At 39.2% G+C, this 14,908-nt stretch overlaps 1 protein-coding gene across 1 annotated transcript; it reads left to right on the top strand.

Moving 5' to 3' along the window:
• The first annotated feature begins 110 nt into the window (after positions 1 to 110).
• On the top strand, positions 111 to 14,538 carry LOC103176629 (protein phosphatase 1M). The gene is made up of 10 exons (XM_007890282.2): positions 111 to 616; positions 5,874 to 5,994; positions 6,819 to 7,091; positions 7,721 to 7,833; positions 8,244 to 8,328; positions 8,974 to 9,092; positions 10,700 to 10,763; positions 11,271 to 11,378; positions 12,951 to 13,096; positions 13,901 to 14,538. Exons 1-10 carry the CDS (start codon positions 396 to 398, stop codon positions 14,058 to 14,060), a joined length of 1,410 nt encoding a protein of 469 aa, XP_007888473.1. The 5' UTR covers positions 111 to 395; the 3' UTR covers positions 14,061 to 14,538.
• The last annotated feature ends 370 nt before the right edge of the window (positions 14,539 to 14,908 follow it).

Consider the following 14,908-nt stretch of genomic DNA (forward strand, 5'->3'; position numbering starts at 1 on the left):
TTCTCTCCCTTCCCCCCCGAAACAAAATTGACGTTGACGAGTAAAGCTTGCGGTTTTGTCTCCTGCTGTTGCTGATTCCTGTGCAGAGATTTCCTGCTAACTCGGCTGTAAGGTTCCATTGCACAACATACCAGTTCCCCTCAATATAACGCAGCAATTGGCTGTTGAGAGCAACACACGTAGCAGAACAGTAACCGCTGGGTTTAGCTGAACTTTCAAGCTCTTGGATTCAGTGGGAACTTCCTGGCGTTTACTCTGTTCTTTTTTAAGTCAGATCTCAGTCCTTTCCCCCCTCCGCCCCACCACCCACACACACACACAAATGATACCCATCAAACAGCTGATCCCTGTTACCTCTGTGCTCAGTGTTTGCCTTGGACGAGGTACGGCCAAACATGTTCAAGAGGTTCAGGAAGAAGAGTTCTCCTGCCCTGGAGGAACACACGAGCCCACAGCCAGCCAGCTCGGTGCAAACCCGAGATCAGAAGATTTACTGCCGACCGCATTTTCTACACAAGACTTGGGGAGAGATGCCCGACATCACAGATCATCAGCTCAGACCCATACTGGTGCCTCCAAAGAACAAGAGGTTGCCCTGGGGCACAGGATATTCAGAGTAAGTCTCAGTGGGATCTCAACCACTCTGAAACCTTTAGCAGAATTGGTTCTGTTTCTAAATGCCGAGCTGAGCTGTGCTGATCAGGCCTGTCCGTGTTGTTCGTTTTTCTTTCTTTCGAAAGGTGACAGTTTCTCATTTCACATTTCCAAATGTATGAAAATTGATGTGTTTTTAAAATGGATTCATTGCAGCCACAGCTGCCCCAATCATACACACGTCTTTTATACTGTTGTGAAAATTCCGACGTATCAGCAGCACATCATTTATAGTTATGTTATTTATATATTTATACACGCACGTAATAAATATGGACTTATTTGGGAGTAAATTTTTTTTTAAAAAAAGATGTTTTATCTACAGTATTTTCGTTCGCCCACAAATACCCAGTCACTCCACTTTCCAGTGTATTCTGTGAAGTATTTTGAGACTTCTCAACAATGTGAAAGTCACTATCAAATGCAAGGATTCTACTCGAGTGCCTGTTGGTATTGTGCCCAAGTGAGCAATGTAAGGCCATTTGAGGCCAATTTAGCACCCTGACTGCTGTCCCAGCTGTGATTAGTTAATGAAGCCATCACATTATCTTATTTTATTTTTAGTGATGATCAAATAAATTAGATAACTGGAGTCCTGTGTCATAGTGGTTAGTGCACTTGACTCACAAACGAGACGATCCAGGTTTGATTCCCAGGTGGGGCGAAATCTTAGGCAAGTTTCCTTATTCTACAAGCCTCGGTTTACCTAGCAGTAAGTAGAAACCCGATTGTTAACCAAGGTGAAAAGAGAGGTTATTTGTAAGGTTTTTGAAAGCTGGAAATGTTGTGGGTTGGATCGCTTTCCGGGGGTATTAATCCCTCCAAAAACAAAACAAAAAATTGGGTCACTCAATCCACTGTTTATGGGACATTGCTATCTGCAATTGGCTGCCGCGTTTTGTCCACAAATACACAGTTAATCCATCCTGCAATATTCTGTGACGCACTTGCAATGGACAAGAGAGCTGCTATGTCAAATACAAGGATTACTATTATTATCATTACCACACTTTTGCGACAAAGTGTCTTGTTTTTTTGTGCTTCAGAGAACAGAGGAACTGGAATAAAATAATAGATTCATAGAATGTTACGGCACAGAAGGAGGCCATTCGGCCATCGAGTCTGTGCCGTTTTTTTTATTTTTAGTTGTATTCCATCCTCTTCTCTCATGATGCTGGGGGTCTCGGCTGTTGTCCTGGGAAGTAGGCAGACACTCTTGGTAGTGGATTTCCTGGTTTAGATACAGGTGTCCTAGTTAATACTCCATTGGATGGATATGAAGCCATCTGAAGTGGCACGCCTTGAGTCAATACCGCATTACTGCCATCCCTCTTCTGCAAGTACTTCATGTCTGAGCCAACTGATTCCATCTTTGTAGAGGCTGCTGTCATCGTTGGTGTTGAAGTCGAAGGGACTACTTTAGAGTCACATACAGGAGAACTTGTGGAATTTGACACCATTGGATTAAAGTGCACCTGCAGACCTCGTCCTGGCACACGAGGAATCAGGGACGCAGTATTCGTTCGTATAGTAGGAACAAAGATCTTAGAATAATTATCTGAAGCCAAAGCAGAAGAGACAGGATGCGGCATTGAGAGAGAAAGGAGTGCTGTACAGAGCCTGCAGACTGTTGAGTACAACACCGGGCCAAGACAAATTGCCACTGGATATTGTTGATGGATCAAATGAGCCCGGTGTCTCTTGCATTGAAGCAAGTTTATTCTCATTCAGTTGCTTATTCAACCAGGATATTACTTTCATTTGTCGTTAGAAGTTGTTTGCTCTCTTTCCAATTTTTGGACTGTGGCTTCAAGGTGCTCTTGTAGCTTAGACATCTCCTCCTCCTTTAATCGGAGACTCTGTTGTACCTCCCTCAACTCCATTTGCTCTTTCTGGATTGTTTGCGTCTTTTCTCCACTAAGTTTCTCTTGTTGCATTGTCACAGTATTTTTCAGTTTGATCTTTTCCATCAGTTTTTTCATATCTCCCTGCAGTTTTTTTAATAATCTCATTGGCCTTCAGTAATTCTTCTGAAAGAGACTTCAGTTTTTTACTAATCTCATTGCCGTGGGTAGAAACCTGAATGTTAAAATTCATTCAAATGGAAGAATAAAGGAATAAACAGAAGGGCATGAGAAGTTTTTTTCAAAAAGAAATTATTGAATTGGTAGCTGGAATTCTTGAGGGCTGTTCTCTACAATCAGCAGTGCAGTTTCAAGCTTTATTCTTGCAATGTATTATTTTAAACCACATCCCAAAAGTCAAAGAACATAACAATCAATTCCTGTTGAGCAAACAACCAAAATATTGCTGCATGACTAATTTAGGGTTTCACTGTCAACAGTAAGAGCTTCCTCTTTGTGTAATATCTAGCTTAACCTTTACATGTCTTTTATAAGAAAAAGGTCTTCCATCACAAGAAATACAAGAAAATAACCAGCTGCAGTTTTGTAGAATTATAAAGTCCTTCTCAGCAATATTCTGAGAAATACTCAGGAAGTGTTGAATGGAAACAGGTGGCTTGTGTGTAGTGTATTTCATGGAACCGAACTTCTTAAAATGCTGAACAAATGTGGTGCACTCTGAACAGGGAAATAAGATTTAAAGATATTAATTAAACAAGGTGCAAAGAGAGATTATTTTTAAGATTTTTGAAAGCTAGAAATGTTGTGATATTGGAAGCGAGTTACAAAATATGCAGTCACTCCACTTTACAGTATGTCCTATGAAGTGTTTTGAGACGTTGTTGTTGGAGGGCAGAAACTCTCAACCAACGTTGGTATTTTCTCATTTTTAATGACTTTAAAAAGAAATCACTTATAAATCATTCCGGACATTGTGAGCACTCTATGCAAAACTAGTTCCACAAAGACAACAACAACAAATTACATTTGTAAAGCGCCTTTCACATCGGGCGGATGATGTCCCAAGGCGTCCAATTTGTATGAATTTGGAAGCAGCATTAAATCAAACATTCCATCAAATTAACCGGAGAGTTAATTAAATGATTTTTTTCAATAAAGCTGTAATTATGTGTGAGTAAACATGAAATTGAATAACTAATAGACGAAGTAGTGAATGATGATCTGTTGCAAACTCAAGCTGAAATGTTGATAATAATCCTTGCATTTGATACAGCGCCTCATCATTTTGTTGATGTCTCAAAGTGCTTCACAGGATATTCTCTAAAGTGGTGTGACTATATTTTGCAACTGAATTTGGCAGCCAATTTTCGCGCAACAATATCCCACAAACAGCCATGAAACGAATGACCATTTTCTTTTATTTGGAGGACTATTGGCCATAGGCAGACAGGACCTCGATTTAACATTTCATTGTAAGGATGGCATCTATGACATTTCAGCATACGCCAAGCACTACATTGGAGTGTCAGTCTTGACAATGTGAGTTCAAGTCCTGATGTGTGGCTTGAACCCACAACCTTCTGACTCAGAGGTGAGAGTCAGGCTACCAATTCAGCCAGGCTGATGCACCAACAACGAAAGTGAAAAGTTGAGCTGAGTAAGCAGTAAACCAGGCAAAAACGAGAACGTGAACACTGAAATGAGACTGATAATACAGGTTCAGATGCTTCTCAGTGAGTAGGAGTCATTGGCTCGCATCACCTGGGATTCCTTCTATCATTGGTATTACATACCACAGTTTGGCTGGTTCAGTTTGTAGCAATCTTGCTTCTGAATCAGATGGTTGTGGTTTAAAAAGCCCACATTAGAATGTGAGGCTATAGTGTGGGCTGATACTCCAGAATGCTGCGTTATCAGACTTGTCCTTCAGGTGAACTGTTCAATCTAATCTGCCTGTTCTTCAGGTGAGCTGTAGATTCCCATCACATTATTTAAAAAGAAAGCCCATCATTGGCGGGCGGGCCTTCTGCCACTCTAGCCCCACCCTCTGGAACTCCATCGTGCAGTCCCTCGCATCACCCCCTCCCTTGCTTCCTTCAAGACCCTCCTCTTCGACCGTGCTTTTGATCACCCTGCTTCCCCTCCACCCTCCCCAATCCGACCTTCAGCTCGGGTCCGAAACTCTGACTGTTCAGCGTCTTGGGACATCCTCCTGACATGAAAGATGCTATACAAATCTAATATTGGCGTTGTCGTCATCATCCTCCTCCTCCTTGTTCCACTTCCATTTGTTGGTAAAGTACAGGCCTTGGTGGCATGCTGTTTTATAGGGGATTCCCACTAAAAACACATATCAAGAATATTAATGACAATAGAATTTTTATAGAATTTTTTTTTCTTTGCTGGTTTTAACATGGATTACTGTAGCTCAGTGGTTAGAGCACTCACTTTGCAAGCGAGAGACCTGAGTTCAATTCCAGGCAGAGGGCGAAACCTTGGGCAAGTTTCCTTAATCCACACAGAGCCTAATAATAATCCCTCCAAAAACAATAATAAATTGGTCATTTTCAATCTACAACTGTTTGTGGGACACTGCTGTGCGCAATTGGCTGCCGCGTTCGCCCACAAACATACAGTCAATTCACTTTACAGCGTGTTCTGTGAAGCGCTTTGGGACGTCCTCCCGACGTGAAAAGTGCTATATCAAATGCAAGGATTATTATTATGTGGTCCCAAGATCGGACGTGGATAGGAGCAGGATTAGCCCCCCTAATTTGTTGTTGTTGTTTATTGAATACGGGGGAAGGCTTAAAATTCAATATATAATAATTAATCCTTACATTTTATACAGTAACTAACATTAATGTCTCAGAGTGCTTCACAGGGAAGTGCTGTTTTCACAGGTGCACACCTATTATGCTAGCTTTATAGTCCTGGCTAATCTTCTGCCTTCATCATACATCACAAAAAGATATTTGTTCATGTTTGTTCGCAGTTTCTGGCACATATTAGCTGCTTGTTTGCTCAAATAATAGTCACCACACTTCAAAGTTTTGAAGCACTTAAGAGCTTGATGTAAGATGTAATAATGATCCTTACATTTGACTTAGCGCCTTATCATGGTATCACTGACTCAAAGCACTTCACATGATTTACTGTAGAGTGACTGTATTTTGAAGATAAAAGCGTCAGCCAGTCTCTCCACAATAATGTCCCACAAACAGCCATGAAGTGAATGGCCTCAAAGTCATTCATTTGAATGTGGGAGAGACATTGAAGGATATAATGGGGAAAAGGCAGTTATGCTGTTGGCTGCTAATAATATCTTCAATTGCTTTTCAATTTTCTCCTCAGAGTGATAAATGCTGGTAAAAGTGTTTTCAATGAAGACCAAGCAGTTTGTACATCGATCATCGTGAAGAAAAAGGCTGAGAATGAGGAAGAATGGGTCCTTCTGTGCTTACATGAAGACACTGTATGTAACACACGAAACATTAATATTGTTGAATTGTTTGTACTTGCATATTATCAGCTGCCTTGTGGACTGTTGGGGAGTTGAACTAGACATGTAACTTCGAGGAAATCATCCTTTGTATAGGCTACATTACGTATCAAAAGGCCCTGAAATACTTGGAAAAGTTCAAATCAGGAAAATGAATGGAATGAGGGATGAGCTTCACTGTCATGCTAACCTGGTGAAAGTTAGCCAGGGTTCCTTGATCTTGAATTTCAGTGATTGAGAAAATGGGGTTGATAGTGTTGCTGTGATATGACTTGACTCCCACACCCAGTTCGGCTGCCCAGCCGGCAGTGACGAGCACTTTGAGACCTCCTTCCTACGTGAAAAAGGGCGTGATGTAGATATTATGTTTCTGGAAGGAAAACACTAAATATTGCTTAAGTGTCCTGGAGATATTTCTCAAATCCAGCATCCGGCCCACAGCAGCCAAAAGGTTGGACCATCCTGAGGTAGATGTTAAAAATCCCATGGCACTATTCAACGAGTTTATCCTGGTCAGCATTCCTCCAGATAAACAGTGGTCATTTACTTTATGTGGATTCCTGTTTTCAAATTGACTGCTGGGTCCACCTACTAATCTACAATCTTACAGAAAACTAAAATATCTTGAGAAGTTTTGACACAATATGCGTTCTATCAAATGCAAGGATTGTTACTGCTACAAATCAAAGTGTGTCCTGTCCTTTCACTGGATTTCTCAATACGTTTCGTAACATCATGTTTGCTTGGGGGCGGGTGTACATTCTGAGCCTCACTCAAGTCTTTCATTTCGTTCACAGCAAGATCAAGAGATAAAGTGTTATTACTGGGCCTTGTTTGATGGTCACGGAGGCTCCATTGCTGCAATCCAGGCCTCCAAGCATTTACACCACTGTATCAGAGAGCAGCTGGAGGAAATCTATGAGATCATTGGGGGTCCTTTGAATGTCCCACCCCCTCTGCATCTTGATGGGAAGAAAGGGAAGCAAAACGAACGTTATTGTGTGATGACCAAAAATATTTGCATCGACCATTTAGTGACGGGTGCACTGGAGACGGCCTTCAAATGCTGTGTGAGTATATGGCTTCTAGTGACGACACAACTGGGTAGGCTCATAGTTGAGCAAAGGCAAAGTCTGAATTATGTTTCTGACCAAATGTAAACTCAGGATTTCCACTTGGAGAATTGAGGGGAGAAGAGATTATTTATCATGCAGATGNTTTTTAGAGCTTGCGATGTTTTGCTACAAGTTGCTATTGAAGCTTAGAAATTAACATTAAGACAATTGTAAACGGAATTGGAAAAGTATTTGAAAAAGATCAATATGGAAGGATGAAGGTAGTTAGCTCCCGTGGAGGAGGAGCTACCCCAACAACAACTTGCATTTATATAGCGCCCTTCATGAGGGATAGCATCCCAGGGCCAGCAACAGCTGAAGCCAACTTGCCTCTTTCTTCGTTGCAACTTGTATGTCTCTTAGGAGCAGGAAATTCTCCCAGTGTCCAAGTTAACATGCTCCCCTCACTCCAATATACCAAGAAACACAAGAGCTGTTGTGCTGTCAGTGTGATGTTCTTGCTGCAGATTAGCCATTGTGTTTTCCCAAATAATGTACATCTTTGTACTTAAAATAACATTGTTGTTGAGATATTTTGAAGGAATACGGTGCTGTTTGACTCTGAAATGATTTCTTTACTCTAGGATGAACTTATTTGTAAGTACCAGGAATCGACCAGCCAGTCAGGAGGTTGCACAGCCCTGACTATTCTGTTCCTGCATGGGAAGCTCTACGTGGCAAGTGCTGGTGACAGCAGGTGGGTGTTTGACCACAGGGAGCACCTGAGCATTATTTCATATTTTTATGGCTTATGGTCTCTGAGACTTTATTATTCGTCCACTTCCATCTCTGTTACAGTAAATGTTATTGGGATCCCCTAATGGCAGTGAGTAAAGGCACTGCCCAATAGTACCAATCCACAATGCTGTGTTTGCCTACAAAATACATTGTCTCTATACTTTACAGTAAATCCTGAAAAGTGCACAGAGATGTCCTAACGTGGAAGGTGCTATATCAAATGCAAGGAGTCTTAAATCTTCTAAGAACTTGTTGTAATTTCTTAATTGTAATATTTCACAGTTGGCTATCTGTTTTGATGTACAAACATTTACCTGATCATTATTCCAAATAGGATACAAGTGAGCTTAATTTTCATTTATTTTTAAGAGCGATCATTGTGTTCAAGGACCGTGAAATATCTTTGTCCAATGAATTCACAGCCGAGACGGAGAGACAAAAGATTCAGTATTTGGTAAGACCCTCATTGTTTAAAATGTTCTCAAAAGAGTTACAGTCTCTTCAATTTTGTGATTTAATTGTCAACTAAAAGCAAGTACAGTAGATGGTATTTTTAAAAGATAGGTTGTATGTGGTATTGTGGATTACAACAATTTCCTCTCACTTCTGGGGAGTGTGAATTTAGCGCTCTCCCTCTTGCTGCTCGGATGCTATATGAAAGGGGTTGAGTGCACTCTTATCTCAGTTTCTCAAAGATGAGGGCACACATCTAACTAGTTATAGCACTAAATTGACAGATCTGTTTTAAAAAGGCTGCAAAAATAGCTGTTGAGACATTTGCATTTTAGTGCAGTTTGGGTTATTTCTTCATATTTAAGACGTCAGGGCTAAGGAGTCACAGTGCATAGGGATTTCCGTGTCTAGGTGGCATACATGTCTGACTGGTTTTAAAATCTTAAGCATGGGGATGAATTTTCGTATGTGTCAAGACACTTGCCTGATCAAAAAAAAAAGGGTTAAGGCATAGAGTAGCAAATTTTCATTGATATGTTTTCAGTTTACAAATCCACAGCTTATGGTCTTGAGGGGAAAAACAAATTATTAATATGATTTCTATCTAAATAAAATTGCGGGTTTACACCTCCATGTTTCTCCACAGGCCTTTCTGAAGCCCGAGTTACTTGGTGGTGAGTTCTCAAGATATGAATTTCCATGCAGAGTGAAAAGAAGCGATATTGGAAAGAAGATCTTGTACAGGGATTACTTCATGAGCGGCTGGTGAGAGACTGTCCGTGCCTGATGTCTGAAACACCTGAACCAAGATTTTTCTTTCTTTATTTAAAACTTATTTTCTCCTATTTTAATGATCTTATTGTTTTCTTTTTGCCCTCCCAGTCTCCGATATCATTAAGTATTCCCCAGCAGAGTGCTCTTCATAAACTCAAGTGTCGATTTGTTAGGGTTAAAAATCAGCTGTTTTATGTTAAGATCTTTTTCCTCACACACTTTGAGAATTTTTCAGAAATTCCTGTTTTTCTGCACAATGTGATACCATACAGACTTTAAACATTCTTCTTTTAATACAGTAAAACTCGCCTAAGTCTGATCTGTATAAATGATATAATAATAATCATCTTTGCATTTGATATAGCGCATAATCACCTTAATTGCCTAAGTCGTACATCTGCCCAAGTACCGATCAAGAGTTTATATTTTATGTAAGTTTGATATAATTCATACTTTGCATAAGTCATATTAAATGTATGGTCCCAACTGATGCAACTTATGTGAGGCTTACTGCATCTTTATTGTGAGAACCCGAGACTAACCACTGAAGACATTGTGGAGTCCTGTAGCTTAGTGGTTAGAGCACTCGCCTTGCAAGTGAGACGATCTTAGTTCGATTCCAGGCAGTGCAAAATGTTGGGCAAGGTTCCTTGCTCCACAAGCCTGTTTACCTAGCAGTAAGTAGGAACCTGGTTGTTAGTGGATTGGCAGATCGCTTTTCAGGGGCTAATAATTCCTTCAAAATAAAAATAATTTGGTCACTCAATCCACGACTGTTTGTGGGACGCTGCTGTGCACAATTGGCTGCTTGGTTTCGCCTTCAAAATATACAGTCAGTTCACTTTACAGTATATTCTGTGAAGTGCTTTGAGACAATGTATTAACATGCTATATCAAATGCAAGGATTATTAATTTTATTTAGTTAAAGAAATGTGGAAAGCTGGCTTCCAAATTAAGACTGAGAATGAAGAATTTCTGAAAACTGTTCATGAAAATGTTAACACAACAAAAGTGAACATTTACATTTTTCTGGGGAAATTACTTATGTAATTAGGGAAGGGAGGAACCAGACAGAACTATAAAGAGCTTTCCTGTTTATTAATTAGTGCACTTGTGTTTTGCAAACAGAAAGTAACAGAACTTGAATTTCTGAATAGGACAGTATACCATTCACCAAAATGTTTCTATCATTGAGCTTTCAAAATATTAATTTGGGGTTGATGACTATTTTGTAATAACATGAGACGTCTCAAAGACCAGATAAGGCGTTATATCGAATGCAGGGATTATTATTATAAGACAGTAGAATACAAGCACTTGCCACTGATCACTACCCTTTGTTTCTTATCATTAGTTTTTTTTTCCAATTTTCTAATTATTTGCTATTCCATCTTATCAAAATAGTTTTCACAAGGCAGTAGTGACACATCATATCAAACCCATTCTAAATGTAATAATGTACTCCCCACACATTCACCATAATACCATCATCATTACCGCCTAAAGATATTGCCTACCTTTGATAAGTGTGTTATCTTAGTTTTAGGTTTTGTCTTTATTTTTGTTTTTTTAAAAAAAACCTTAACTTTTGTTTCAGGGGATACAAAATTGCAGAGGAAGACGATCTAAAATACCCAGTAATACACGGTGAGGGGAAACAGGTAATGCATTGTGAAATCATTGCCGTTTAGTGATTTAGAAACAAGGTAATTGAAAGACACATAGTGTGGCAGGTAATAAATAATCCTTGCATTTGATATAGCACCTTATCACTTCTTTAAGACGTCTCAAACAGTTTCACAGAATATCCTGCAAAGTGAATTGTGGGCGACCACAAAAACACAGTTAGTGATTGTTTTGCTAGGTAAATAATCTTTGCATTTAATAATCCTTACCCATTTGATATAGCGCCTATAATGTTGCACATCTCCATGTCTCTATTTTTTAAGGTGAATGTGGCATTGTGTGCAGCAATGCCTACAAACAGCTTTGAAGTGAACAATCAATTCTCTCTGGAAGATTGTTGGCTAGTTGGTTGGATCCATGCCTCAAATGCACTCATGTTATAATGGAGTTCTACTGTATTAATGTTTATAAGTTATAGTTTTTCTCAACATTTGTTAACATTTTTCTATGATTGTTTTAATTCTAAATTTGGCTTTTTCCAGACTCGAGTGATGGGCACCATTGCAGTCACACGGGGGCTGGGGGACCATCAGCTGCAAGTTCACGAAACCAACCTCCACATAAAACCATTCTTGTCCTGTATTCCTGAGGTAGGTATGTCAGCAGAATGAGGCAGAACTTTCTGCACTTAATGGTTTTTGCCCTGGACCTTGGGTGCAAATGGGCACTTTCCTTGTGTGACCTTGCACTGTGTTCTTTCGTGCATATCCTGATGTCATAAACTTTTACAGCATGTGAATATTCATAGTTCACAAAGTTGCAAAGCTATTTGTGGGACAGTTCTTTGCACAAATGAAACACTGGACTCTAGTCACCAGTGAAAAGGTGTGGTTAGCATTGATTTTTGTCAACAATGTTGATTAAAATTCAGTGGGTAACTAGAATTTATCTATATCCTCTCAGTGAGGATACTCATGACTTGAGTGAAACCACATTGGAGCTTTAAAAATCTTTTGAGTATAAGCTACAAATTTCCCATTATGTTTTATCATGTAATTAATTTGGGGGTTAATTTTGCTTATTTTGTAGCCCTTTTTGAGTTTTAAAAATCAGGGTTTTTCACTTTTAATGGAAGATTCAAACAGAGGGGAGAAATAGGCCCTAACGCATGCGCAGTGCATGTTAGGACAGTTACCCGTTTACAGGGATTGTGGTGTTTATTGGATACATCGATTTTTTAGGGGGTTTGTTAAAACCATATCAGAGCTGGAGCAGAACATTCACCAGTAGAGATTGCTCTAACATTACATTAACTCTTTATCTTTCTCATCTCATATCCCTGAATATATAAGAACCTCACCAACTCCCTTGAAAAATGCACCAACTCACTTTGTAAAAATAAGCTTCACTTTTAATCAGTTCAGGTTTAATTTGAAGATGTTCTGATTCCTGAAACCATGTACTAGGTGGAAGAGTCTTTCCCTTTCTACCAACCTGCTTCATGCCCCTGCACTATCTGCCCCAACAGAGGGCGAGCTTTTCAGCTATATTGCACTTCGGAACTCCTTCCTGGAGACCCTTCAACTCACCGCCCCCACTTTCAAACCTCAAGCGAGAGGTCTAGAGTGGCAGCCCATATGCACCTTGTTTTCTTTCTTTTGCTCTGGCTGGTAATGTCATCAATCCCTTGTGTTGGATGTAGCCATTCTCTCTCGGGACTTCAGTAACATTAGGCTTGTGCTCAGTCTCACTGCTGCCTTCATTCACCCTTTAACTTCAAGTTCTGGTGCCCTTGTTTTCACTTTGTGCATAAATGTTTAATTTCTTGCAGAAAGTCTTGATTCACATTTTTAATATAAAATTCACCTTATTAGACATCAACCATAGAAATTTATAGCACCAAAGCCCTGTGCTGGGCTTTTAAAAACAAAACTTTCAGTCCCAATAGCCTGCCCTTTCCCCAATACCCTTGTAGCTTATTACACCTTTTTAGGTATTTATCTAGTTCTTTATGGAGGCTAATGCTTTAACCATCGTCTCTGGCACTCCATATCCTAAATACACTGCATGAAAAAATGTTTAACTCCCATTTGCTTGTTTGCTAACTATTTTAAATTGATGTCTGGTCATCATTGACTTACTTATATGTATAGTGTTTTGTACTTGTCAAAGCAACTGTTGTCCCCCACAACATGCACTCATGGATTGTTTCTGTTTTAAAGGTGATTGTATTTGATCTGACGCAACATAAATTTGAACCAAATGATGTTCTGATAATGGGCACAGATGGTTTATGGGATATATTGTCCAACAAAGAAGTGGCAGATATTGTTGACAGCTTTTTGGCAGAGAACAAACATCCACACAGGTAAAGGTTCTGCTTCATAGAATCCTTTTTATTCCATATCACTGCCATCAGTAGGTTTCTAACTGATCAACATCCCAACCAAAACAGCAGAGATTGCCCACCTTTGTAGGATTATTTTCATTGTTTGCGATAAGCTTTGACATTTGATCCCCCAGTGGGGAAAAACAGAAACAGGCCCTGGCCCTTTAAGTCTTTAAGGTCTCCAAATGGCTCTGTAGAGTGGCTGCTGAAAGCTGATCCATTAGTCTTTTCCGTGATGGAAAAATGTGCTCAGCGTCATTAGCTAGTTTGATTGATTATTATTGTTTCTATAGAATGTTATATATATTTAAATATAACTAATTGATTGGCTCTTATTACTGCTTTTTAGACAGTTGGCTGCTGGTTATTTTTAAAACTTAAAAATCACATGTGCTTTGGGTAAAAGAAAGGTTTGAAGATAAGTGAGAGCACCACTGAAGTTTTTAAAAACACAAGTTAACATACACATCAGAAAACTCAGGATTTTCAATGTGAACGCTCTTTCCTATTTGACCCCACCAGGAATGGTACATACCTCCACAACTATTACATAAGTCTTTATGAATGTAAAACATAAAAGCTTNAAAAAACTAATGTAACTAATTATAAAAGATGAAATAAGTACATGTTCAGTTCACTCTCTTGGTGGTGATTAAATTAATTTAAGCAATTTCTTTCTCTCTGAAGTTACTAACTTGTACTGGGTATAGTTGCTGGGCACCAGCCGCCTTGCCCAGTGACTGGTGCAGTTTTAACTGAAATACAATTCATTTCTTTTTGTAGGTACACAATGCTGGCTCAGTACCTTGTACATAAGGCAAAAGGCACATTATGTGGCAATGAGTGGAAAACAGAAGATGGCAGCTTTGCCTCTTTTGATGACATCTCAGTATTTGTAATACCACTGTACAATATGGCAGCAACAACCCCACCTTTAATTTGAAATCTAATTCATCTCCAAATATTTGACAGCTACCATTCCCAGCAGAAATCTGTACTGTGGTTTGTATCCTGCCAAATTCTTCAGTCCATCAAAGATTGCTACTACCCATTAATCTGTAGGAAGCACAGAAGAGAACAGCATTCAGGCTTTCTGCAAGAGATTGTGACCTTCAATATTAGATGTATATTTTACATGTGGGACTGGTTATAGTTACTATGATTTTCTCATGCCAACATGAAAATGTTATATTGCTGCTGAAGTTACTTTGGCCACATTTTGGAATAAAACTTATGTGATTTAAGTGTAATGAATCTATGTGCAAAACTGAAAATAAACCCTCCACATCATTGGATCATTCTTCACCCAAATGCACGGAAAGATTTCTGTGACTATACAGTTGATACTTTGTAAAAAGAGATGGTTTTTATGCACTTTACTGAAGCTGATGCCAAATGATTATTTTTATAATTAAATATTGTAACTGAAGTTGTGTTTTTTTTTACTAGAGGATAGCAAAGTGTGATTTCTTGTTGGCAATGGTCTTGATTTTACAATCCAGCATATTTATCAACATAAAATGTTCAAATAAGAACCTTCACGGTGGGAAGACCAAAAGCTTTAAGAAATCACTGGATCATGAAATTAATACAGCAACACATTTGCATTTATATATCACCATTCACATTGGAAAGCTATCCCAATGTGCTGGACAAGGTTTACGCCCGAGTACTAGTGATATTTGGAGGAAAATATTGCTAATATCAGTTGTGTATTGAGTTCTTGCTCTGAGAAAATGGGTTGAATGTCCTCTTATTCAAAGACCCTTTACACTCATAGCAAAATGTGTT

Source organism: Callorhinchus milii, unplaced genomic scaffold (genome assembly GCF_018977255.1).
Source record: "Callorhinchus milii isolate IMCB2004 unplaced genomic scaffold, IMCB_Cmil_1.0 Scaffold12, whole genome shotgun sequence".
Lineage (NCBI taxonomy): Eukaryota > Metazoa > Chordata > Chondrichthyes > Chimaeriformes > Callorhinchidae > Callorhinchus > Callorhinchus milii.